Source organism: Zymoseptoria tritici, chromosome 8, assembly GCF_000219625.1.
Source record: "Zymoseptoria tritici IPO323 chromosome 8, whole genome shotgun sequence".
NCBI lineage: Eukaryota > Fungi > Ascomycota > Dothideomycetes > Mycosphaerellales > Mycosphaerellaceae > Zymoseptoria > Zymoseptoria tritici.
In genome coordinates, this window is record NC_018211.1 from 1671129 (window position 1) to 1697486 (window position 26358).

At 54.0% G+C, this 26358-nt stretch overlaps 9 protein-coding genes across 9 annotated transcripts; 5 read left to right on the forward strand and 4 right to left on the reverse strand.

The window, feature by feature from the left end:
• Positions 1–356: 356 nt before the first annotated feature.
• MYCGRDRAFT_75047 (uncharacterized protein) lies at positions 357–5120 on the forward strand (the record flags this gene model as incomplete). Its single annotated transcript, XM_003850073.1, has 2 exons — positions 357–2340; positions 2452–5120. 2 exons carry the CDS (start codon positions 357–359, stop codon positions 5118–5120), a joined length of 4653 nt encoding a protein of 1550 aa, XP_003850121.1.
• A 1421-nt stretch (positions 5121–6541) lies between these two features.
• MYCGRDRAFT_45763 (Ca2+/calmodulin-dependent protein kinase) lies at positions 6542–8165 on the forward strand (the record flags this gene model as incomplete). Its single annotated transcript, XM_003850074.1, has 2 exons — positions 6542–7285; positions 7389–8165. 2 exons carry the CDS (start codon positions 6542–6544, stop codon positions 8163–8165), a joined length of 1521 nt encoding a protein of 506 aa, XP_003850122.1.
• Positions 8166–8543: 378 nt separating this feature from the next.
• MYCGRDRAFT_75050 (uncharacterized protein) lies at positions 8544–10339 on the reverse strand (the record flags this gene model as incomplete). The annotated part of the gene is made up of 2 exons (XM_003850232.1): positions 8544–9999; positions 10076–10339. 2 exons carry the CDS (start codon positions 10264–10266, stop codon positions 8544–8546), a joined length of 1647 nt encoding a protein of 548 aa, XP_003850280.1.
• A 335-nt stretch (positions 10340–10674) lies between these two features.
• On the reverse strand, positions 10675–11829 carry MYCGRDRAFT_45762 (uncharacterized protein; the record flags this gene model as incomplete). The annotated part of the gene is made up of 1 exon (XM_003850231.1): positions 10675–11829. One exon carries the CDS (start codon positions 11827–11829, stop codon positions 10675–10677), a length of 1155 nt encoding a protein of 384 aa, XP_003850279.1.
• An 854-nt stretch (positions 11830–12683) lies between these two features.
• On the forward strand, positions 12684–14710 carry MYCGRDRAFT_11785 (uncharacterized protein; the record flags this gene model as incomplete). The annotated part of the gene is made up of 5 exons (XM_003850075.1): positions 12684–13187; positions 13233–13641; positions 13695–13779; positions 13831–14298; positions 14449–14710. Coding segments are annotated over 5 exons (1728 nt in total), but the record flags the coding sequence as incomplete, so codon positions are not given.
• Positions 14711–14735: 25 nt separating this feature from the next.
• MYCGRDRAFT_75056 (uncharacterized protein) lies at positions 14736–16365 on the reverse strand (the record flags this gene model as incomplete). Its single annotated transcript, XM_003850230.1, has 2 exons — positions 14736–16001; positions 16060–16365. The coding sequence occupies 2 exons, from the start codon at positions 16363–16365 to the stop codon at positions 15042–15044; spliced, it is 1266 nt and encodes a 421-aa protein (XP_003850278.1).
• Positions 16366–16910: 545 nt separating this feature from the next.
• Kyn2 (kynureninase, Kyn2) lies at positions 16911–18481 on the forward strand (the record flags this gene model as incomplete). The annotated part of the gene is made up of 3 exons (XM_003850076.1): positions 16911–17026; positions 17065–17506; positions 17561–18481. 3 exons carry the CDS (start codon positions 16911–16913, stop codon positions 18479–18481), a joined length of 1479 nt encoding a protein of 492 aa, XP_003850124.1.
• A 5179-nt stretch (positions 18482–23660) lies between these two features.
• Positions 23661–23906, reverse strand: MYCGRDRAFT_87284 (uncharacterized protein; the record flags this gene model as incomplete). Its single annotated transcript, XM_003850229.1, has 2 exons — positions 23661–23721; positions 23782–23906. 2 exons carry the CDS (start codon positions 23904–23906, stop codon positions 23661–23663), a joined length of 186 nt encoding a protein of 61 aa, XP_003850277.1.
• Positions 23907–24192: 286 nt separating this feature from the next.
• Positions 24193–24610, forward strand: MYCGRDRAFT_46900 (uncharacterized protein; the record flags this gene model as incomplete). The annotated part of the gene is made up of 2 exons (XM_003850077.1): positions 24193–24352; positions 24417–24610. The coding sequence occupies 2 exons, from the start codon at positions 24193–24195 to the stop codon at positions 24608–24610; spliced, it is 354 nt and encodes a 117-aa protein (XP_003850125.1).
• Between the last annotated feature and the right edge of the window lie 1748 nt (positions 24611–26358).

Sequence of the window (26358 nt, forward strand, 5' to 3'; positions counted from 1 at the left end):
TAGTTATCGTAGTAGTGAGCGGCTGAGTGAAGTTCTTGAGGAAAGACGTTAGACGTTGTGTTGTACAAGGACGTTGCTTGCTGGATCTTCGGCTTGCGTGAACGCGAAAGTAAACAGAGCGATAAGATAAGCGAAACCTTAAATTTCTAGCGCCCTTGCCTTGAACGTCCCGCTATCCTTGTGACTGGAACATGAGTGAATCTGTACAAACTATCAACTTCCCGTATAGACGCTCTCAACAAAAAACAAAAGACGTACTTCTTTCCAACAAGTATGCCATCCGCTGCGTAGTCTACAGCTTCGGCTGTATTCACAATCTGTCTCTCCATGAGACCACGCAGACAACCACCTTGAGCATGGCACCAAAACCCAAAAAGACAGCAGCCAAACACGATGTGCAGAACACTGCAGACACCACTGCGCAGGTCAACGCCCACATCAGCAATTCCGAAGCCCAGCAAAATGAAATCGAGGTTCTGTCCGCAATCTTCGCGGAGGACTTCCAGGATCATGTCACGACCAATGCGTGGAACAAGATGAAAGAACATGCTTTCAAGCTGGTTGTACGCTGTCCTTCAGCTCCGGACGAGACTGTCACTTTGTCCGTCAAGTACACGGCCACGTACCCTAAGACGGAGCCGATCCTGTCAATTCAAGGTCTAGAGAAGTTTCACGGGCGGACCCAGGAGAAGATCCGCGAGCTGGTTGCAAACATGCCGAAGAAGCTCGTTGGGGGAGAGGTCTTCATCGATGTCATCACCAATGAAATTCAGGATGCACTTGAAGAGGCATACACTGCCAGGATGGAAGGAACTTTGCAGAGTCTGGACGCCGAACGCGCTAGCGCCGTGGAAGACGCCCAGGCTCAGGCAGAGGACGTCAAAGAAGCCGAAGCTCGCCGTCAAGCAGAGGCAGATGCAGAGAAGGACAGAAAGATGAAGGTTCAACTTGAGCAGGAGCTCAAGAAAATGGACAAGCGAAAATCGAGGCCTGCATCCGAGTTGAACGATACAGGCAAGAACGAATCCGCTCCAGAGGTCATTACATTTGATCAGGCTGGGTCGATTTCAGTCGGGAACGACACTCAATCTTTCACGAAAGTGACGATTAACGGCCTTCTCTCGCGACACCGGACTTACCTTGGAACGCCCCATGTGTCGAGCCATTCCAACTTGCCATATGCGGCCCTACCTCTGGTTACTATCAAGCGCAAAATCATCCAGAAGAGCCGTGCCGATATCATTGCCCTTGAGGACATCCTGAATAGGGCACACATGATTTCACACCAGAATCTGTTGAATGTACTGACGTTTGTGGTAGCGAAGAAGGACGACCTCAAGTCCGAGCTAATCTTGTGCCGTCAATATTCAGACAGAGGAAGCCTTCACGACTTGCTTGAAATGAGCAGCAGGCTGCATCCCAGTAAGGCTCGTCAGTTCACCATCGAACTTCTGGAAGCAACGCAGTTCCTTCACACGAGTGGTATGACGCATGGTAAGATCAGAACCCGTACAGTCTACCTTACCAGCCACCCAACTCTATCGGTGAAGCTCGCCGCTTTTGGATATGCCAAGCTTTTGGGTGAGCACCGGCATGATATTCCAATCAAGTGGGAGTCACCGGAAGTCCACTCGACGGCTCTTGCTCCTCAGAAGAGATGCGATGTTTGGGATCTCGGTATCGTGGTAGTGCAGATGTTCCTTGGTATCTCCACGCTTGAGGAGCATCAGTCGCCATCTGTGATGATGAGCGCTTTGAATTTGTCAGAGCCATTTGCAGACCTTCTGAACAAGTTTTTCGCCCCGAACACCGCGAGACTGCTATCACCCTTCGACATACAGGCATCAGAGTTCTTCCGGACTGAATGCACTGTGCTGGACGATGCCTCTGAGGTGCTCAGCTCACCCGGTCGGACAAGAAAGCCAAGTTCGGGCCTGGACGGCACGATAGCACGTCGATTGAGACACAACTCTTCCAACGTAGTCGAACCAATGTCGCGATATCTATCAGACTTCGACGAGCTTGGTCGTCTAGGGAGAGGCGGGTTCGGAGAAGTAGTCAAGGCTCGGAACAAGATTGACGGTGCGGTTTATGCCGTGAAGAAAGTCAAGCAAGCACCGCAGCTGCTTGACCAAGTGCTTTCTGAAGTCATGCTTCTCAACAGACTGAACCATCCATACGTAGTGCGTTACTACTCCACATGGCTGGAGAATAACACAGCCACGACAATTCAGGAGGATGCAGTGTCGGATACTGAGGAAAGCGTCTCCGATAGCCGGCGAATCGATTTCGGACATCCAAGTGCTGGAGGTCTCGATTTCGTGAGCTCCAGTGGCTACGGTGGCTTCGGCGAAGGCGACGAAGACGATAGCGAGGATACTGACGATGATGATTACGATGACAACGATAACGACGACGACGATGACACCGATGACTTTCGCAACAAGCAAGAGATTGACGATGATTATGACCCTTTTGAGCGCAGCAGCGACGGTGAAGCTCAAAGTGAAACTACCACGGCTAGCGACACAGCAGAGAAACCTCGCCCGAACGCCCAGCTCCAAAGACATCGCTCGGATCCTCGACGTTTACCATCAACGCTTTACATTCAGATGGAACTCTGCGATCTCCGCTCCTTACGAGATCTAATCTACAAGGGACTGAGCGAGGACGACTCCTGGAGGTTCGTCCGACAAATCACAGAGGGTCTGGCCCATATTCATGCAGCGCAAATCATACACCGCGATCTGAAGCCTGATAACGTGTTTATTGATGCTTTCGGCAATCCCAAGATTGGCGACTTTGGGCTTGCAACGATTGGACAGCAGTTATCCTTCACCGACAAACCGAGTGGATCGAAAACCCGGAGCAGTGGTGGTGACATGACACGGTCGATCGGCACCGCCCTATATGCCGCACCCGAGCTCGCATCCTCGTCTGGGTCCTCGTACACCAACAAAGTCGATATGTACTCGCTCGGCATCATGTTCTACGAGATGAACCAGCGCTTCGGCACGGCAATGGAAAGGATCACCGAGCTACAGAAGATTCGTGAGCCGGGTCACGCATTGGGACCGGCATTTCAGGCCGATGGTGACAAGGCTGCTCAGGGTAAGTTGATTACAACCCTGGTCGCACATAAACCCAGTGGGCGACCAAGCAGTGCTGAGCTACTCCGCTCTGATCTGCTACCTATGAAGATCGAGGATGAAACTCTGCGGAAGATGATGAGTGGTCTCACGGATGCAAGCTCACCGTACCACCAACAGCTGATGTCTGCTTTGTTCTCGCAGACTTCAGCTAGCTCCCAGCAAGTGAAGGCGCTGGCGTGGGATTCCAAGGCAAGCGCTATCGTAGAGGATCTGGCTCGGATTCGGATGCGAGGAACAGTGCGAAGCTCTCTAGCGACTGTATTTCGGCGCCATGGTGCAGAGGAAATCCATCGCGAAGGCGTCTTTCCTCGATCAGATCTATACGCTGCTGCGGGAAATGCCTTTACCGCATTGGATCCCTCTGGCAGTGTCGTGCAATTACCGTATGATATGATGCTCCCGTTCGCACGGCGGCTGGCGATGCAATCCTCGGCTGTGCGCTGCAGTTATACCTTCGGAACAGTCTACCGGGCTGCACTTTCGGGTGGACCGCCGAAGGAAGGAGAAGAGGCCGCCTTTGATATCGTGGACGATGCTCGTGATGAGGATACCTCGTTGAATGATGCCGAAGTCGTGAAGACAATGGACGAAGTACTCACGGAACTTCCTCCACTCGACAATGCGAACAGTTTCGCCTTCCACATCACTAACGGTGCATTGGTCGATGCGATCCTGGACCATTGCCGGGTCCCGCTCACTCTCCAGCATGCCGTCAAAGACGTTTTGAGTAAGCTTGGCTACCATGGCATCACATGGGCGAAGAGCAGATCTGAGCTACGAGGCATGGGCATTCCTGACACCACTCTCGATGATCTGCAGGCTTTTGACTGGCAAGAGTCGCCCGGGAAAGCCTTCAAGCGATTGAATGGGCTCCTGGAACGTGCGAATCCTGCCGTGAAAGCAAAGTGCGAGTCCGCGCTGCGAGAGCTCCGGCAAACTCTCAACGCGATCAGCGTCTTTGGAGTATCTCGCAAAGTCTATGTGGTACCACTGAGCTGCTACAAGGCAAGACTCTATGCAGCCACGATGTTCAAGGTCGTACTGGAGAAGAAGAAAAGCCGGATCCCAGTGGCTGCTGGCGGACGCTACGACAGCGTAATTGAAGCGCATCGCAGTGGTGCCACCAGCGACGGTACCAAGCAAGGCGCTGTAGGCGTGTGCATCGCCCTCGACACAATCGTCTCACAATGGATGAAAGGATATACCCCAACCAGCGGCAAAGCGACCGGCTTCCTGAAAGACTCCGCTAAGCCTCAGCATCTCCCAAAACGCTGCGACGTCCTCGTCATCGCCAGCGGCGGCACCGAAAAGCTCCGAGACGCAGGCATCCGAATCGTCAGCTCCCTCTGGAGCAGCAACATCAGTGCCGAACTCTCCCGCGAGACCACCTCCTCCCCAGACCAAAACTACACCTTCCTCGTCCACCTCCGCCACGAAGCCTCCACCACCGTCCGCGTCACGCATACCGAAAGCGAAGCCGAAGACACCGACATCCCCATTCCCTCGCTCGTCGCGCACCTCACCCAAGAACTCCGCGACCGCGCCGCCAAGTCCCGCCAACCCCTCCCTCGCACGCAGTCCGGCCAACAACAACACGACGCCCGCAGCACCAACGTGCAAGTCCTCTGGGCCCGACACGGCAGCAAAAAGTCGAATAAATACAGCATTGTCGCGGACGCCACGCGGGTGTGGGCGGAGAAGTGCGATGCGATCAAAGATGCGCCAATCTTGGCGATTGAGACGAGGGATGATGTGTTGGATGTGATTCAAGGGACGAGGTTGGGCGATGCGGAGAGCTGGAAGAAGGCGGGACAGAGCGTGCAGTTGAGTGAGGGCATGTATTTGGGACAGGTGAGGGATGTCTTGGAAGGGTGGAGGAAGATGTGGATGAGCGGTGATGGGGTGAGGGAGGCGTGTGTTTATAATTTCCGGAGTCAGAGGGGGATTTATTATGATTTGGGGGCGTGAGTGGTGGGAAGCGATGGAGCCGAGGGAGGTTTGAGAGGCCAGGCAGGGTGGGCAGTATCAGAGAAAGGCAATGTTGGAGGGCATACAAATACAGCTGTATCGACCCAACGGCCAGACGTGGACGCATCATGCGGCATGAGAAATGACAGATGACATGTGAGAGAGGGAGCATGAACCCAATCCGGGCAAAGCTCGGGATCCTGCGTCATTTCGAGCGGTCGGCAATGCTGTCAGACGAAGCTTCTAGAGCACAGCGACAGCATCACATAGATCAGCAACATATCGCAAGAATTCAACACAGTGGACACGTAGGCAGCAGATAGAAGCTTCATTTGACAAAAAAGCTAACTGCTAGAGCCAATCCTCAAGTCTCAAAGGCACGCCGTAATCGGAAGCCAACTGCCGGTTTTAGAGCTCTCGGGACTCAGTTTGTTGTTGTTCAAGTAAACGCTGCCTGGATTGACACCTCGTCGATGCCAAATCCATCCCATTCATCCTCCGCACCCAGTAATGTTGCAGTGGTCCGTGTGCATTGAACGCCAGCCTCCAAGGCGCTGTCAGGTGTATCGTATCCTTCCTTCAGCTTGCCGAGCTTGTGTGGTGGTCGCGTGACTGGTGTGTTGTGTTGTTGTCGGTCATTGCGGTGAATGGTGGGTTTCCATGATGTTGGAGGCGAGTCGTTTATTTGCTGAGAGAAGGTGTTAGTGTTTGTGGGAGAGAAGGTGGGAGGCATTGGAGGAACTCACGATCGAGCACGGGTCTTTCTTCTCTTACGCTTCAGCCGGCGAACACGCTTCTTTCTCCACTTCGCTCTCATCTTGACTGTGATTGTTGTTAGTATGTTGTTGTCATTGAAGTCATATCGTGTTGGGGACTGACCTTGAATTTGCCTTGATGAGTTGATGTGTGCGTGAGGAAGGAAGGACGAGAGAGCTTCCATCCGAATTAGAGATGTGCATTCGGCTGTTCTTCGGGGTCTTGGCGCTTAGCATGCCCCGCACCTTCCTTACCTTCGATCGACTGACCTCACTGTCCAGGTTCACTTCAATATATCACATCGACGAAGCACTCCATCACTTCACTCATCACTGAGCAGCAATGGCAGACATGCAGTACGACGCGTCATCCAACATGACATCCTCGTATCCGCACCAGCAAGATCACATTGCCTCACTGATCTTCGAAAGCTCAGCCCAACCTGGCATTGGAGGTAAACCATGGTAAGTCTCATGGTTGGACCATCGTCTCATCTTGAAGCAGAACCGTACACCTTGCTCGGAAACAGAGAGTTCGACATCGGCAGACATCATGTATTTGAAGCTCTCAACATCGACGACCGAAGCATTTCCACACATCATCTTCGCTTTCGCTGCATCATCTTCGGTGACACCGACGAAGGATATGTGCCTCCCATGATTTACATGACCGTCCTGTCGAACAATGCGATTCTACTCAGACGCTACGGATTGGATGATCCTGATGGAGGTATCACTGTCAGCAAAGGCTCGCCAGATGTGCTGCTCAACAGTGAAGACCGCATACAACTGACACAAAGCATTTCCATCACACTGCGATCATTCCTCGAGCAGACGGAAGCAGCACCACTTGGTCGCACTCGCGAGGCGGAGGCTGCTCTTTTCGCCAATCACTTCAAGCTCACGAGGCGGATCCTCGGCATTGGTGCGTACGCCTCTGTTCGTGTTGCGATCAAACCAGATACCGGTCGCCAGTATGCGTGCAAGATCGTTCGAGCGCCGGAGAAGAACATCAACGGTATACCTGATAAGACCTCAAGAGAGTACAACGTTCTCAAAGACCTCTCGCATCCCAATATCGTGTCGCTCGAAAAGGTCTTCCGCACAACATACTCAAGCTACATCTTCCAAGAGCTCATCACAGGAGGCGATCTGTTGTCCTATCTCTGCATGCATGATGGTTGTCTCGAAGAACCAGAAGCTGCCATGATCTCGAAACAGCTCCTCGAAGCCGTCGAATACCTGCATCTGCACAACGTCGTCCATCGAGACATCAAGCCCGAGAACATCCTGATGACCTCGTGGCGCATGGGCGCCAGAGTCGTGCTGACAGACTTTGGCCAGTCGAGAAGTCTTGCCGACGTTGAAAGAGCTGCCAAACATGCAGGTGCTTTCCGCATGCACACACAGGTTGGCACGCCTGGATATACCGCGCCGTATGCTTCATCTCATCTTGAACCTCCAGAGACTTGACACTGACACTCACAGTGAGGTACATCTGCGCATGCAGAAGGTCATTCAAGACGGATGCGGCTACAGTAAAGCCATCGACATCTGGTCGATCGGGTGCGTGACTGCCATGATGTTCCACAAAGTCCCGGAATCCCCAGAGTTCTGCCAATACGACCCGAGCGACTTCGAAATGTCGCAGACCGACGACAGATTCCACACCCTCGATGACCCGAAGACCTGGGGTCACATCAGCTCGAAAGCCAAGGGTTTTATCAAAGGATGTCTCGCTCCGCGAGAAGCTGATCGCCTCACGGCAAGCGAAGGCCTGACTCACAAGTGGTTCACTTCCCTCCACCACCGATCGGAATTCGAAGCCGCATATGAGCGAGCTGTCGCCGACTGGAAACCTCGGCCCAACCATACCAATATCGTCGAATTCATCGATACAAGTCACATCCAAAACGAAGAAGCAGTACGCTCCCATCACTTCGAGCCTGCACTTCCTCGACCTGCTTCCGAGCCTCGCTCAACCGACCAAGCCGACATGATCGCTCGGTGGAGGGCAGACGAGGTCCACGCAAGCCCAGCAGCTTTCGTCAACTACACTGCTTCTCAATACGAGGAAGAGAGTCTCGATCTCCGCAGACTCTCACTCCAACCACCAGCCACAGCGCAACCAGAGTCCGCTTCGTACCCACAGATCGAGGACTCCCAAGATGAGTTTCGCGATGCATACATCGACCATGATATGGAGTTCGATCTCGAATCACAACTCTATCAGGCGTCTCAGAATCAGGCGATCAATCGTCGTGCACTTACCACTCATGGCCATTACTAACATGCGATACATCTCTTCGGTCGATCGAACGCACCCTGCCGACTGAACGAAAGTCATGGTCATGAAAACTGTTTGTCGAATAAGCGTCATGGTTTTGCACAATGTTCGGAACGCGCAACGACGACGCTGCACATGTTTCTTTGCTCGGCCTGTCGAACGGCTGTTTTTCTCAGATGCTAACAGTGCATTACCTATTTGCCGCGTATTACATAGCTCGCATCGATACCCACAGCAGAAGCAATCATGCATTTATCGACTTTATCTAATATGGCCTCTACGTTCTCAAAGATCCCTTCCATGTGGTCCTGATTCCCTCGTCCTGGTGCTGCCCATCCTTCCATTCCCCCAACGAAGTCCAGAACGCCTCCATATGCCCATTCAATCCAAAAACGTAAACAAATTCGTATGCACCACATTCAACGCCCGATCCGCATTCTTCTCTTCAATCACACAGCTAATATTGATCTCACTCGCTCCCTGACTGATCATCTCAATATTAATCCCGTGCTCCCCCAAGGTGCTGAAAAACCTCCCACTCACACCCACCATGGTCCGCAACTGCCTACCGACCAAACTGATGATCGCCATCCCGGGGACGAGATCCACATCGCCCCACACGCTCAAGTCGTCCACCGCGCCCCTCAGCGCAGCGGATTCGATTTTGAGTTCTTCCTCGCCGTTGCCGGACAGCATGCTGATTTCTGAATGTAGAGCCATGCTGACGTGGACTTCGGAGGAGGAGATGAGGTCGACGGAGAGGTGGTGGCGGTCGAGGATTTGGAAGATGGACATCAAGAAGCCGTGGGAGCGGGTGCGGCGCTTAGAATGGACGTTTAGCACGGTGATGCCGCGTTTGGTGGTAACGGCGGTGGGGCGCTTGGGTTTGTTGAAGAGGTCGAAGCCGGTGAGGTTGAGGGAGGAGCGGCTGCGGAAGGAGGAACCGGGGCGGCGCAGGGAGTGGGAGTCCGAGGGGTCTGGAAAGACGACGGTGCCTTTGTTCCGAGGGTTCATGACGTTTTTGATGCGGATGGGGATGTGCGCTTTGATGACTTGGTCCATGGTGAAGGGGTGGATGACTTCGGAGCCGTAGAAGGTGAGTTCGGCGGCTTCGCTGGGGGTGACGGAGTCGAGGAGGCGGGCGGTCGGGCATTTGCGTGGGTCTGCGGTGAAGATACCGTCGACTTCTTTCCAGATTTGGAGTTCTTGGGCGCCGAGACCGACGGCTGTGAGGGCTGCGCAGAGGTCGGTGTAGCCGCGGCCGATTTCTTTGAGGAGACCGCCCGGGACGGCGCCAAAGTAGCCTGTTATGACTGGGACGACTTCTGGTCCTAAGGCCTGGATGCGGTCTGCAATGGCCACTCCGATCTTGAGGTAGAATTGCTCGTCCAACGACTTGCCAACGTCGAATTGGATGATGTCGCTCAGATCCACGTATGCGGCCTGCACGTTACGGCTTTGTAGTAGAGCAGTCATGTACAAGCAGCTCAGCTTCTCGCCCACAGAGATGACCATATCCTCCGTCTGACGAGTCACAGCCCGAAGGTACTGCGCAGCCTCCAAAATCTTCATGAGCTTCTTGCACTCCGCATTGACCGCCAGTGTATACTGCTCCAGCACCTTGGTCGTCGCTCCTCCCCATACACCGCACGCGTCTTGTCCAGCTTTTACATGATCCTGACGAATCGTCTCCACAATCTCCCTGTATTTCCCAGACTCCGGATCGAGGACATCGAGGCTGGCGCGGACGAGTCGGGACGTGGTGCCTTCGTTCTTCGAGGTGGAGGTGCGAGCAGAGCAGACGACTGCTATGCGCTTGCCCGGTTCAAGGCCTGCCCTGTTGTATTCAGCATCGGGTCCTATACCTCTGCCACGATCTGACTCATATGGCCAGACTTTCTTCTCAGACTTACTGTACGATATCCTCTGCGATCTTGACCGGAAATTTGCCCACACTCGTGCCGCCAAACTTTTGCACCACCCAATTCCCACCTCCTGGTATGCTCTTCTCGGTCGTGTGCGGTCTTCGGTCTCCCAGGATGCCGGCGATGAAATTTGAAGCGTCGATTGTGCCGCGATTACTTCTTATTAGAGGGAAGTCCATGGTGGAGAGTATGTTCAGGGTATCAATATGAGCAGTGCAAGACAGGAATGCATGCGACAATGCTGTGAATGGGATGAGGTAGTTGTTGAAGAGTGTGAGTCGGAGGGGCCAGGAATAAATTTGGTGGGGTTATTTCCATTCACTGCAGGGGCCCGATGCCGGTGTGCCCTCAGTGAATGCCCGTCACGCCGGCACTTGTTTGTGCTTCTTTTGCTTTGATCCGACAAACAATACCAAGGGCGATGCAGCGTGGGAGTGGGATCTCATTGTTATATTGGAGAAGAGACATCACTTGATCATACAGAGTCCGATCTAGTACCTCAGTCGGCGACAGCGAACCGAATGACACCATCGACACGATTATCGGTGAGCGTTTGAAGCTATTCATCTGTACAAGGTCACATTGCTCTATTGCACCATCCGATCTTCACACCAATCCGGCGCCGAGACGGGATTGCATCTTGCAACACGTCCACCCTTCAACTGAACCGCATAATCCGAATCATACCTCGCACTCATTCCATACGCTGGGAAGTCCGTGCTAACCACATGCGCCGCACTTTTGAACGCATTATCTCGCATCGTCGTGTCCTTTTCCAAGAGAGTGGTGATCGGCTCGTCGGCTCTCGTGCGGATGAAGTAGCCTTTCTTGACGAGTCGCTGTATCTCGGTGACATTCGGATGGTTGAACTTGATGAACGCCGCATCTGCGTCGCCTTCTACACCGTTCGTGAAGACCGTGCGGTTTTGGAGAGACTCGGAGCCGTCGGAACGGTATGTGTCTCTGATCTTGTCTGGTGAGTCTGGGTCGTTGTCGAAGTAGAACATGAATTTATTGCGAGAATCCTTGAGGCTTGGCCAGCCGTGTTGTAGGACTGACTGCTCGAGTGTGAGGCCTGGTCGACGAATATCGTCGGGTACGATAAGTTTGTCGGATGACAAGACAGAGCGAATTTCTGCATCGACGTTAAGGATGCGTTCGAGTGTCCACTGCTTGGCTTCTTGAGCGCACACGCCGCCCAGCCCACACGCCAGCGCATCAGACTTCAACTCGATGTCGAATGTCAGTGGCAGATGTCCGGGATTTGATTCGGACCACGCCTTGAGCTGTTCAAGACACTGCACGAAAGTATGGCAGATGGCGTTCGTGTCGACGTCAGTGATGTGGAAGACTTTCAATCCCGGTTTCTTCATGATCGAGTTGTTGAACGGCGCGGTCTTCTCGGTCAGATTGCTGAATTTCCAAATGAGAGGAAAGGCATAGAGTCCTCCTTCGGTGTCGGAGTGCAAGTCGATCTCGAACGAGCGGACGGACTGGTGATCCAGCTGGTCGGTCCATTTCGAGTGCGAATAATACACATTCTCCGGATCTGGGATGTATTTCTCGAAAATGTCTCGCTCGGAGCGGCTGATCTCGCGATGGTATGAATTGTGCGTGCCTACCACTTGGATGTGGTTCAATCGCAATTCTTCGTTGCAGTCGGAGTCGTGGGCGAAAGTCTTCTGGAGCAAGCTGCCTTGACAGAGATCAGCCGAAGTCTGACTTGAACGTACAACGATCATGACCCACCAGTCGCTACCCACGAAAGTACCTAAATATGTTAGCTCTCTCGAACACGTACAACCTTAGCGACGATACTCACAGAAGGCACGCGCATGGCTATCGTGCAGTTGTGTATGAGTTTCTGAAGTTCTGAAATCACGAAGGTGAAGGTGTCATCTTACTGTAATAAAGTATCGCTGCTGCGCCCAGGAAGGCGAGGATAGCTGCCATGGTCAGCATGGCATGGAACCTATAAGCGCTGCGCGACTCCGATGGCGCCACCATTATGAAGGCCGAGGTGGTCGAGTCAGCGTGGCGGCGTACTGGTCCAGACCTTATTATTTCTTATTGCTGTGGCTGCATAAGGTAGGCGGGAGCAGCTGCTCGATGGAGTCCTGTCGACGAGATGCGAGCGACGTGTGACCACAGCCAATTGCCGAAGCACATGCGGTCGCTGTCAAGCATCATGCAAAGAGCCAGGTTCCCTCGGATCGCCGCTTACGTGAGGCATGGACACGCATCGGGAACGAACATTGTTCCATGAATACGAGAAGCACCATGTTGGCTTGGTACAGTGACCGAAGTACGGGAGCTGCTTGTAGTTCATGAGGCAGAGTCGTTCTATGGATCCTGTGTGTCCTAAATGAATGCAGACCCAACGACAGCAGGAGCCGTCGGAGCCGTCGGAGGAAGTCAGAACTCCTTCCGACGCCAAGACACATCCGCTTGAGTTCAATTTCCAGCTTCCGTTGCCGATAAACTTTGTTTCCTTTGTCCACCACCCTTGTTCCGTGGACTTCCGTCCGACACCGACGCTCCGCCGAAACACCCTGCCCTGGTCATGCCAGCCTCACCCATCGACAGCAGCGACGCTCCTTCAAAACGAAGACGACTCGATCGCGTGACTGCAGCATGCGATCTCTGCAAGGCTCGCAAGGTCAAATGCGACGGCACGCAGCCATGCGCGTATTGTCAACGGAAGAAGCGTGCTGATACATGCGCGTTCTCGACTGCCCGTCCGCAGACCACTCGTTCGGCAGGCAACACTCCCGGCAATGCCTCTCGCGTTCCTGCCGGTCATTCGCCCGCTCATTCAAGATGCGAGAGGCCCAGAAGCGAGGAGCCAGTGCATCTTCCGCGGGCTCTTCAGCAAACTGGTCTCGAAGAGCCTGTTCCGCCTCCAGTTGGTCGAGATGACCACCATGAAGACACGGTTGTGCCACTTGAAGCTCGTCTGCTGCGAGACGCACAGGGAAAAGTCATATTTGTTGGAGACTGTGCGCCACTGTCTTTTCTGCAGACTGTCAGGCATCTGATCGCGTCTGAGGTCGATCCGGATGGCTTTACCATTGCAATATCTCGTGTACGTATTGACGGAGTCGGAGATTACCGCCAATCTGGAACTGAAATTCATCGAATCCAGGATGCTATCATAGAAGTCGCTCGTCCTACGCCGTCCGGAGAACGATTGACCACATTACCTCCGACAGTAGACCCAGGTGAAGTGCATGCACTGGTCACCGAGTATCTCGTCGTGACCACTGGTCTGGCCGATTTGTTCGAGGGCGGTCATTTGAATTCAGATGTGTCTTCTTGGGCAAGGAGTCCATCGACTGTCGATCCTGTGAAAGCTGCAACCTATCGCTTAGTGCTGGCGATTGGGATTCAAGAAAAGGACGAAGCAAGAGCTGAGGCCTGGTTCAAATGTGCGAGAGACGACCTACTAATGAACATGTGTGGCAGCATGACTGTTCCTACTGTGCAAGGCTTTACTTTGATTGCTCTGTATATGCTACGAGCATTCCAGCCGAACGGAGCATACTTGTACTTTTGTGAGGCAAACTTGAGCAGCAGTCGTTGCCGAGCGACACTGACAATACTTCAGCTTTGGCCGCTCGTACTGCTTACGCAATAGGTCTACATCGCACCGAAGTCAATGCATCCTTCGGACCGTCTAAACACACAACAAGGTCAGTCGATCAACACCAGATGATGCTCGTGTGCTTACATATATGACACAGAGACCGTATATGGAAGACTCTCCGCGTGGTCGACATGCTGATTAGCAACATTCTTGGTCGTCCGCCCTCGGCATCGGACGTGGACTGCACGGTCAAATACAGTGCCGTTGAAATCAGCCTGCCTTACCATATCTTGGACTCCAGCGTCCAGATCTTCATGATAATCGAGCGAGTCGTGGTCGAAGTCTACTCTCGTAAGCGGATCTCCATCCGCATCGCCAAATATGTGTCGCAACAGATGAGAGCTTGGGCCTCCAAATGGCTTCGTGCCTTGGTCGATGCCACATCACACCAGAGTCAGAACACTCATGGTCGAGACACCGTCGTCGGTGCTTGTCAGGTTCTCTGCTCATACTACTACTGCATTATGCTGCTCACGAGGCCTTTCTTGATCTACGACCTCTACGAATGTCTAGGAGCATCTTTGAAAGCTCACGGCACGCAAGCAGAAAACGACGAGAAGAGGAAGTTCTCCGATGCCGCGCTCGAGGCAGCTGCTTCTTTCGTCGAGACGTTGCAGGATGTCATCGCTGCTGGCAAGATGCCGCTGCGGATGCCTCTGATCGTGTAGGTGCTGTATCGTCGCCGAACATCCGATGGCAACTGATGTGTTAACAGGTCTTGGTTGTTCACCACTTCTCTCGTTCTCGCGGTCGGAGTGTTGGGCCGCAGCGGATTGGCATACGAAGAGAGCTGCAAAGCTTCGATCCAGTGTATGGAATACTTTGCCGAAGTCGACCCTCACGCACGACAGTACGCCCTCATTGTGCAGTCACTCATTGGAACCACAACAAAACATGTGAAAGAGCGAGAATCTCGCCTGAGATCGGAACGGAAGCAAGCTTCTTCTCAATTGTTTGGTATCCTACCGAGCGATGCCTTTGGTTCGCAGCCGGTCCCCGAACCAGTTTCCATGGCACCGAACGACGCCATGTCAGCAGCGTCCATGCCGCCACAGCAGGATATGCTCAACATGAATCCAGTGCCTGAAGACTGGACTATGTACGACGCCGACTTCTTTGCCCTACCGTGGCTCAACGAGAGCGACGTGGGCCTTCAAGACTTCCTTCAGCCTGGCAGGCAGAATCTGGACGGGTCATCCTTGGCAGACATTCCCCTCTTTCCGATGTATGACCAGATGGGCGGTTCTTTCGGCGATAACACTGGACTTTGATGGCAAATTCAAATTGCCGTGCTATCGTGAGAGCTACTCAGCTGACAGCTGTGTCCCGAGTTTCGTCCCGCGATGTCCTCAGGAAAGGTATCAACTTTGTCCCGCCTGTTCCGACTAAATCCTGCGTCGACGGTGCACCGGAAGCCATCTTTGTGGATACCGACGCAATGTCTACGCGATCGCTTTGCACTGCGCCTTCCTTCGGTAATCGAGGCATCCGACTTGGAAGGATGATATATCTGGTCACCAGCTGGATGTGCTTATCACGGAATCCACTAAGCGTCGTTACGGCAGCGTTGTATGCATTTCGCAGCTCGACGTTCTCCTGGTGAGCATCGACATATCCGCGAATATTTGCCACCGCCTCGATATCGTCTAGGAACCTCGCATGCGGTCCGGGCATGTAGTCGCGCATCTCCTGGTGAAAGTTGCCGCACTTGGTGTGCTCGACACCAAGCACCGCGTCGAAGAATTGGAGCAAGGAGCTCTGTCCATTGCTACCACCGCGATACTTTCTCCAAGATCCTTTGCCGTCGCCTTCATCGTAGAACACCCCATGCGGCAACCCGGCAGCTTCCATGTTCATGCTTCCCGCCAGGAACGGCCGGATCTCGTGGTAAAAGAACTGCGGTCGACATCGTTCATCCATCCGCTCCAACAATTGGCCAATGTCCAGAATACTCTGCCGCAGACCCACCAAGCTGAGCACGATCGTCGCCACATCGTCGTGCTCCACCGCTTCCATGGCCTCCACCATCATCTTGATCAACGGCCCTGCTCTTGCTTCCATGGCGTTGGAAATGATGAAGAACCACGACTCGTCGAATGTGCCTGTTTGGGTGTGCAGCGAATCCAAGTCGTCGGGGAAGGAGAAGTCGGCGTTGGGCTTGTTGGGCGTCCAATTCCAGAGGTTGAGAGCGGCGTAGGTGGCTATTGGGTGAACTTCGAGGTGTTTTGCCGTGGCGAGGAAGGCGACGGTGATTGCTGGTGGGAGTCGCTGTGGCGGTCGTTAGCGTCCGTTCTGGAGATGAGGCTCTCTCTCGCGGGCATCTCACCTGCGCTGGCTCCGGACCTTGCCAGACGTAAGCTTGGGTCAATATCGCGAGGATCGAGTACGCTCGTTGCCATTCCGGTTCGCTGTATAGATGCGAAGTATCGAGGATCGGCAATGCGTCGACTCTCGTACGGACGGATCTGGATCGCAAGAGCGTTGGCAAATCCTTCATTATGCTTTCCCATGGCTGGTAGTAGGCATGAGGTAATGTTCGAAGAGGCGGCTCTGCAGGAAGGAAGCCGTTGACTGTGATACCGTACTGCTCGAGCGCGGCGGGCGAAGGAAGACTACTGATCTTGATGGGCATATTGCAAGTGTGTATGGCGGAAGAAAATGCGGATGAACGAAAGGATGCTGGAGGAATACATCTTTTCTATCTATGGCGGCGCTCTTCGCTTAAGGCTCTCTTGGTGAATCGCACGATCCACATGAATGTGGACTCAAGGCATTATTCCAAGTCGGCTTGACAATCATAAGGCAAAAGTGGTATGAATTTACGCTCTAGACAACAACGGCCGACGGAACGGAAGCATGTTCCGTCGGATGTCTTTGTTATGGCCAAGCCGCGGAGCTGGGCACATGTCATTGTTCTTCACACGTCCTCTTCCGACAATTCACGCGCTAAACTCAGCCATCCGACACAAAGAGTGGCGCTTGAGACTGTCACCACTGCTTCATCGTCGGAAGACAAGTTTTTGAGCGTCGGATGTTCATAGTCACTACCACCTTCCGCATTCGTCGTTTAAAGTGAGAAGTTGTCCTCCTTCTTCAAGAGTATTCTTCCCACCACAATCAGCACACAGCACGTCCATACTCATTCATATTCCCCCCCATCATCCTCCACAACTCACAATGGACGCTCAAAAGTCGATCGAAGCCCTCCGCAACGGCGAGCAAGTCTCATGGCCGGAGAACATCAACACCCTCGAATTCGCCCAGTCTCTCGATAGTAACAAAGATTTGCCAAGGTATGAACGACAAGTATCCGTCATCAACACAGCAATAGCGATCTGACAGTCTCCAGCTTCCGCAACGAATTCATAATCCCAACCAAGGCACAACTAAAACGCAAGACTCTCAGAGACGATGCCCAAACAGCTGCCGCAGCATCGGGACCAGAGGACGAGGCGATCTACTTCTGCGGCAACTCACTAGGACTCCAACCGAAAGCCGTCTCGGAGTACATGGCCGCGTACCTGAAGACATGGGGTTCTATCGGTGTCGGCGGTCATTTCACAGACTTGGAAGACTCACCACTCACGCCGTATCAAGATATGGCTGCCGATTGTGCGCGGAAGAGTGCTGATATTGTGGGAGCTTCGCCTGAGGAGATTGTGATTATGAACACGTTGACGGTCAACTTGCATTTGATGATGGCGGCATTCTACAAGCCGAGCGGGAAGAAGACGAAGATTATGTGCGAGTGGAGGCCGTTTCCGAGTGATTGGGTGAGTACTTTCCTACATGAAGTCAAGACGATTCAACTAACAGAATCCCTCCAGTACGCCATCGAATCCCAAATCGAGCACCATGGTCTCAACCCAAAGGACAACATGGTTCTCGTCAAGCCAGACGACGGCTACACAATGACGACATCCAACATCATTTCTCTCATCGACCAGCACGCCTCCGAACTCGCCCTCATCCTCCTCCCCGGAATCCAATACTACTCCGGCCAACTCCTCGACATCCCCACCATCACCGCGCACGCCCACTCCCTCAACCTCACCATCGGCTGGGACCTCGCCCACGCCGCCGGCAACGTCGAACTCCGCCTCCACGACTGGGACGTCGACTTCGCCTGCTGGTGCAATTACAAGTACATCAATTGCGGCGCGGGCGGCATGGCGGGCGCATTCGTACACTCCAAGCACGGCAACAACGGCGCCAACACGGGGTTGAAAGGGTGGTATGGCGGCGACAAATCCGTGCGGTTCCTCATGGACAATAAGTTTGTGCCGACGCCTGGCGCTCAAGGGTTTCAGCTCTCGAATCCTTCGGTCGTGGATTTGACGGTTCTTTCGGCGAGTTTGTCGGTTTTTGAAAAGACTTCTATGCGCGCGCTGCGATCGAAGTCGCTGCTGCTGACGGGGTATGCAGAGCGACTTCTTGCTGGTATTGCGGAACGGACGCAGGCGGATGGGGAGTATGCGTTTCAAATCATTACGCCTACGGATCCGCTGCAAAGGGGTACGCAGTTGAGCGTGTTGTTGAAGGAGGGACTCTTGGAGCCGGTGAGCGAGGCGTTGGAGGGGAATGGGATTATTTGCGATAAGCGCAAGCCGGGGTGTATTCGTGTGGCGCCTGTGCCGTTGTATAACACTTTTAGTGATGTGTGGCGGTTTATGCAGGTGTTGGAGAAGGCTGTGAAGCCGCAGGTTGGGCAGAGTGAGGAGACCGGGTCGGTTGAGGCGAGGTTGTGATTCGAATGGCGATGAGATTTGGATGATTTGAATACTTAGCGATTTGGGAGTAACAGGACAGGGAGCATTGGATGCATGAATGAGAATGAGGCATATCGAAGTCGAAATGTGGAACGAATCTGATTGAGCTTTGGTACATTCATTTGTCGGAAGCGATAGTGCTATGCCATGGTTGTTGGTCAGGACGGGTGCAAGAACCCGTAAAGTTCGAGAATGCCGTACTCACTCAAGCATGAGCGGCGAAGCAGATGCTCCAGGACATCCAAGTACGAAGTCGTCGCGAAGGCTTACCTTCGAATCACCCGGACCTACAACGAAGCTCTGAGCGACTTGCGAGCAATGACTGCAATCAGACGCGGCTGTCTCGAGGGAACAGGGAGTCCGAATCCCTCGAGTCCTCTTCGCGTGACAAACGACTTTCACGAGGCTGATGTCCAAGTTGAAAGACAGCCTGCGCATAGCCGAGCCACTTGTGGTGCTGACATTTTACATCCTCCAGATCAATACCACGCCTTCTCAATACGACTTCCGCAGCTTCGACGGCCTATTCTGCTTCTTCTGTGGACAATCCCTGGCCATATGTCCCTTGCCACTACACTGATGACAAGTCATATTCGCCAACGGCGACCCTTTCGACCCTCCTCCCCCAGATATACTCGTGACGTTGTTGAGGTCGATCTCCTTCTCCCGCCGTTGCTTCGCTATTCGCAATGCATCGGCTTGCTCGGCTCGTTTCTTCTCTTTCCGTTCTGCGCGCAGTCGTTCCGTGGCTTCTTTGCGGCCCTGATTGATCAGACTCTTGACTCCAGTCGGATCGTCCTCGTCGTCCAACTCTCCTTCCTCCTCTTCATCCTCATCATTGTCGTCCGGATCCGAGAGGTCTGCATTCGCATCGTCCTTCTTCGCTGGGCCTCGTCCGAACTTGCCAAAGCTCTTTCTGCCAGGCATATTCCTCTTCGCTGACTCGTCGTCCTCTGAGTCGGACAACTGCGCAGCCCTCCTATCCACCGCATCCAACGCCGAGTATCCCGCCGACACAATGCGCAACGGCGACTCAACAGCGGGAGTCTGCGGCGCCTTGAAGCTCAAATACCACTTCGTCTCGCCCTTGCTCACGCCCTCCTGCTCGATCGCCGCAGCTCGCTTCTGCTCTTGCGCCGCAGCAGCTTGCTCCATAATCTCATTGTCTGTACGCGGACTCGGCGCGGGTGAAGAGGTGAATCCGCCATTCGACATTCGCTGCTTCTTCGCGGGTGGCTCTGCTGGTGTTGAAGGCGGCGAGGAGACGGATCCTCGCTGCATGAATTTCATGCCCGCGAGTCGCGAGGACATGATCTTGGGTTTTCCTCCAGGAGCTGCCATGGTGGATGAATAGTCGTGTTGATGTGTTGTGTTATTGGAAAGTCGCAAAAGTTATTGAAGCGATGTACCAGCGCGCAGCGTCCAACTGTCCCACCATTTTCTGCGGCTGAGACTTTTGGCCCGAATCGGCATGTGGATTCACTTCACTTCAACCTCACCTTACTCCTCACCACATGACCCTACGCTGGCTGTATCAGCATTAGGTCATCTCTGCGGTTCAGTAGGAATATCTTCCGCATGACACTCTCGTCGCCCGATAACTTGACGACATGATATACGATATGCCAAATGCCACAACTTCAAGGTCGACTTTCTCCTGGAATCGGCAATGCTGCGTCTCGATTCAGGGGCCAGGTTTGTGTTGACCTTCCAAGTTGGGAAGCAAGATCAACCGTTCGCAAAAGCCTCGTACGGCGTCAGGCATCCCCCAAAGAATCCCGGCAAGCGGTCTTCTGGTCAACACTTGAAAGATACCATTTTCCGCACGCTGCATTCTCCCAGCGGAGTATCCGGCTAGCACACCATGACACTGGGAAGACTTGGAAGCTCACGCGAGTGGAATTTCCACAGTTTCGATGTGTTTCGGCTTTGCATCGCAGAAAGCTCCTTCAAAATGTTCGAAGCTACTGTTCGAAAGAGCCGGGTGAACCGCTGTTGATGAGCACACCTCTCACAGCGGATACGCATGCATGTCTGACCTATTGTTCATGTTCGTGAGGCAGCCAAGAGGGTCAATGGAGCAAGCTCGGCCTGTTCGCATCGCATCGATGGTGCGTTCGACTGATCCGATTGGCCTGGGGCGGCCACCTTTGCGTCCTGGACTACCACCAACGATGTCCATCGATCATCGCTACGAGGAGCTGTCCCAGAACTCAAAATTTATGCCAAAGGCGAGCTTCACGCCACGGGATGATGATGTCAGTCCCACAACAAGCTGCGACTTCAGATCGTACGGGAGCCGCCGTCATGCACAGTCAACATGGCAACCAATCTCGCGACCCCTGTCGTTGCGGTGGAGTTACACAAGGTCTGTCACTCGTCGGCGTTTGCCCACAACATCAACTTGCAAAATCCGTTCTCTTGAACATCTCCCACCTCCATCATCCTTCTCGCGCGCTTTCCACCGTCTCCACCAACATATCACCACCTGTGAGTGCAGAATGCCCCCTGCTAACCGAGACAATAGTACCGAAGTCAGCCAGATCTCCATGACCGCTTTCACGGCGCCGCGCTGCCAGCGCCATCCGCCGACGACGTCGATGCCAGTGCTCTCTCTTCGACCCGCGGAGCTGGATCCTTGCCAGTGCCAGAATTCGCCTCCACCGCTACGCTTGCCATTGTCACCCGCCGGAGCCACCCACTACCACGGCCATCGCTGGATTTCTGGAAGTGTCACATTTGCAATACGTTGATCATACTAACACAGAGAAAGCAGACCACTTCCACTCGCGATGTCTCCGCCTCAAGACCAGTCTCGCGGTCCCAACGACGGTCCAAGCCAAGACGATCAGGTACAGCACCACCAGAACGAAATCCATTAGAGAAGCACAGGTCATGTGGAGAGTCGTGCTGACACCCGCGTTCAGACCAACCAACGCGAGCAGCTTCGCAACGAGCGCCTTGAGATCGAAGCTCGCTGGAAAGGCAAGAGCGGGAGCCGCCAAGACCCATATGCTGGGGGCGTTTGGACCGACAAGCTCCTCGGCCTGCGCTACAGAGACGGAGACGAGTTCAGAGAAGAGCGCGAACGCGGTCTGTCTCGCTCCCCACCACGCCACCCACTGGCGCTGCATGCGGTCAACAGCCCGGTCGACCAGAGAGAGCAGCACAGTACTTCGCCTGGTGCTGGCGAGCACCAAGATCGTCGCTCTCGCGCCCGACCACGCTCCCCACTGCGACGGCGCACGGACGTAACACCACTTCACCACGGAAAGCAGTACAGCACATCGTACCGCTCGGCTGTGATGGAGTCAAAAAGCGCGCACTTCTACCGCGAAGCCGAGAACATCGAGCGAGAGCGCTCCAGGTCGCCGTACCGCCATCCTCGCCCCGCAGAGCGCGCTCGCACACCAATTCCGCCGTACATCTCCCCATCAAGCTCGAGGTCGAGCTCGGTGTCATCGTTCTGCACGGCTCCCGAGACTCAGTACGAGGACAGTGATTATGACACGGAAGATCGCTGAGGACAAGTTGTTTGTTGGCACTAAGGATCGTGCTGTTGGATGGCACATGGTCGAGAGATGGACCACGGCAGGCATAGAGAGGGACTATGGGATTGAAAGCATTGCCAGAGGTATTACGACGGATGATGAAATTGAGAGCATCGCGAGAGGGAGAGCAGCGATTGAGACGCTCTCGGCAGAGTTGCATACGGGTGATTCGGAACAGTCAAGGAGCAGATGAGTTACGGAGGAAGTTCAAGATGCTTTTTGTTTTGCTGTTGATCGCTGCGCGGAGCCCACAAGTCCGGCCTTGCTTGCAGCAATCTCAATAGTGCTTCCTGCTGTACTTTGAAGGCAAATGAAACGCAGGCAACGCGAATAGTACACTGATGGAATATTCCCGCTTGATTCAAACCCGCCGACCGTGGCCCGTTCACATCATGGTCCGACCACGGTAACTTTGCACTCCAGGCCCATCTCGCGAAACGCCTTGTTCACTTTTCTGTCCTCCCTTCTCTCATCGCGAGGGAGACTACCTGAATTGCGGTCAAGGAGACTCCAGTAGTCGGCGCGGATCGTGAGAAAGTACATCTTCTTAGAGTACCCATTCGCCCGCAGTGCCTTCTTCAGTCTCATCCAGGGGCGCTTGTGGTCGTACCACTTCTTGGTCAGCACATCCCCCTCGAACTCCGCGCTGATGATAAGTGGACTTTTCAATAGAGAGAGCCCGCCGGGGTTGCATTCGAGCCACGCCTCTGCCTTGTCGATGGAGTCCTCGAGCAGCTCATGCCAGTGGGTTTCGTCGTCGTCCTCGGTGGTCAGGGGAAGAACAAACTGGTTGCGGCCGTAGAACATGGGAAGAGTTTCGGCGCGCATTTCTCTGCAGACTTGCGTAATCGGCGGCTGGTAGTCTTCTGGAGGCTCATCTTCTGGAGGCTCAGAAGGGTCGGCAGAGTAGACTTCGATCTCGTCATTCTCAGGCAGAACATAGTCGTAGATCTGGTTGCGCAGCTCAGCGCTGAGCTTGCCGAAGCCGCAGTTGTCCATAGCAGTGGCTGATGGGCGGTTGTGTGAGTGTAGGTTTTGGTTCGATGTGTGTGCCGCGAAAGCGAGGACTTGTTCTTGGGCTTGCGAGGTGGAAGATGTTTGGTGGTGGCGGAAAGTGCTGGTAGACCGCGATGTGGTTGCAGAAGGGATGTTGTTGTTCTGTGTTCGGTTTGAACTGCGCTGTGGAAATTTGGTCGCAGAGATAGCGTGAAGCTGCTGAGGGCGGATACGAAAGTCATGCTTCACATGCTAGCCATCGGGTCCTGCTTGCAAGTCTTCGTAAGGCATCACGAGCCGCTCGTGACAGCGAGCCGAACGTGACAGCGAGCCGAACGTGAACTCTCGATTTCACACGTGCGATTCTGAGACGGAAGTGAGCTGAAGAGCACGCGCGCAGAGACCGTAGATCAACGAAAGAATCATTCATTTGTCCTCAATGCCATTGGTATCCATCTCTGACTTTTTTGTTGTGATGTGAATCCCAAACCCAACGCCTCGCTAACCCAACACAAGTCTCTTGAATCCACAAGACTCCTACTGTCCAAGCACCATCTTGTCCTCTGTCATCGGTGTCAGCATTCGCTCCCTCACGCTCGCTCGAAATTTCGTCAATGCGTACTCTGCTGGGTGAGGAGGAGTCCGTAGCGCTTCTTCAGCGTGACACGATGTCTGTGATATCACGCGTCAGTGTCATTCTACCAATCGTAGTCTATGGTGTATGCGCCGTACCTGGAGTACTTGTCATCGGGCGAGAATCGTGCAGGGTGTGCGGACTTGGTGACTTCGCCGGAGACGACCTTGTTGAGTGTGTAGAGGCGGTTGCCGTTCGAGTCGAGGGTGTACATGAGATGCATGGTGGGCGGTTGGTGCCGTAGGTATTTGTGTGATGGTTTCGCGGTATGTTGGCGTCTGTCTGTTTTGCGATCGGAATTTCGTCGTGAGCAGTTCAGAGCTCAAATTCAGAAAATGCGGAGAGATGTCGGGAGTGTCCGGCAGGCGCGAAGGGCATGACGGAAGGAGCGCCTGCTTCAGTCTCAGTGCTACCCAGGAGCTTTGAACAACTACACCTTTCAATGCGACATCATCCCTCTCCAGAGATCACTCAAGCAAAAGACACTACAACCCACAAAACCCGCCAAAATGCAGTCCTTCAACCTGCTCCTCCTCCCGATACTCCTCCTGATCGCTCCAGGAATGGCACAATTCTTCAACTTCGGCAACATGTTCCAAAACCAACAGCAAGCAGAGCCTCAAAACATGGCCTCCGACTCGCAATGGTATATGCAAAACTACGAGAGTGGTAAGTCGCATGTCCAGCCAGAATCCAGGTCCAAACAGTAAAGCTAACCTCAACATCTGTATAGCACGATGCGACAAATACCTCTGCCCACACACCCTCTCCTGCGTCCACTTCCCACACCACTGTCCCTGCGCATTCCCAAACGTCGAGGACAAAGTCGAATTTGGCGATGGAAGCATGGCATGCGTCAGCAAAGGCGGGTTCAAAGCTGGGGAGTCGGCGAGGAAAGTTGAGCTCGCGAGGAAAGGGCTTCTATGAGGAGGAAGTTGTGTTCGTTAAAAGATACCATAATGCATTTCGAGAAGGGTCATGAGCTACGTTATACACGAGGACGATCATCCTCTTTGCTCTCTCTCGGCCGAAAATATCCAACACATCCCAGCTGAAGGCCTGCGATCAGCTCTTAGCGACCTTGGTTGGGCTGGTGCTATACTTGTACGCGAAGCGTTGCGGAATCTCGATGCCAACCTCCTCTCTGCCCCACTGATGCAGGAGAGCCTTGGCCATCAGCTTGCGCTCCTCGTCCGACTTCTCAAGTCGCTGATTCCAGTACTGTTCGCGGTTCCGCAAGGTCTCTGAGACTTTCCTGTCGAGCTCGATGTTGAGGGTTTCCAGGTCTGTCAGTCGGGTCTTGAGGCCGGCCTTCTCTGCTTGAGAGACTTCCAACTCTGCACGGACAGCTTCGAGAATGCTCTTCTCGGTCCGCGACGCTTCGGCTCCGGCCTGCATTGCCTCCAGATCATCCTGCGCCTCGTCTCGCTCGAGGATGGCTTCGTTGAGTTCACTCTGCTTAGCATCGAGTTCCGCCCGGACAATGTTCAACTCCTGCTCAGACGTCTTGTTACCTTCACCATGCGCCGATCTTAAGCGCTTCACTTCTGCGCCCTGTCTGGCCTGATCCTCCTTCAGCTGCAAGCGAAGCTCCTGAACCGTTCGCTGCAGTGCTGCAGCCAGCTCAACCGCCCGAGTCCTGTCTGCAGATGCTCGCGAAAGCTCCTCATGGTGAATCTTCTTGCTTTCCGCAGCTTGTTCGCGCACAGCTTTGAGCTCGCCCTTCCTTTCGACGCTTTCTTCGTTCAGTCGTCGAACCTCCATATCAGCATTCTCTAGCCGGCTCTCGAGTCCTGTGACCACGGCTTCCTCCTCCAGCGCATGCTGCAGCTCCGATCGCAGTCGCTGTGCCTCTGCGTCATGCTCCTCGCGCTGCTCATCGGACTCCTTCCTAAGCAGTCTAGCAGTCTCTTCAGCGTCGTCGCGACCGCGCCGCGCAGCGTCCAGGTCCTGCTCCATGTTTCGCATCGCCTGACCATGCTCCAAATTTTGCTGCTTCATCTGCTCACGAAGTCGTCGGAGCTCCGCTGCATCATTGCTCTCATCTCCTTTCCTGATCGTGCTCGCTGCTCGCTGTTGATCTTGCAACTGCTCCTTCAATTCGCCGAATTCGCGACGGAACTCCTCGCTGTGACGATGCGCTGCTTCCTTCATCTCGGTGAGATCGCGCTCGCGGCGCACAGCTTCCGCCATTTGCGTGTCGTGGCTTGCTTTCTCTTGCTTGCGCAGGCGACGCTCTTCCTCTACAGCCTGTCCAAGAGCGCTATTGAGGTGTTCCAGCTGCTCGCACTTGAGCTGCAACTCTCTCAGTTGCGACTCTAGCTCCACTTGGCGCTCGTACTGTGCCTCATGATCGATGTCCTGGCGATGACCTTGTCCAGAAGCCTGGCGTTGCACTGCCGGTGATCGCACCGGAGATAGAGTCGGGCTAGAAGCACGACCTGGCGTCGCTCCACCTTCGCGCGCATGAGATTGTCTTTGCGATTGGTTTGCTGACTTGAGCTGCCTGCCTCGTAATGAGCCTCCATGCTGACGAGCCGGCGAAAGCTCGCTGTTGTAGTCTTCGACCATGGGTTGCAAGAACTGCTTGTGCACTGGAGGTATCGGAGTTGACCCATTACCGTACGTCTGCCACTCGGAACTGAAAGGCTCGTCGCGATCGTCTTGTTCGAAGC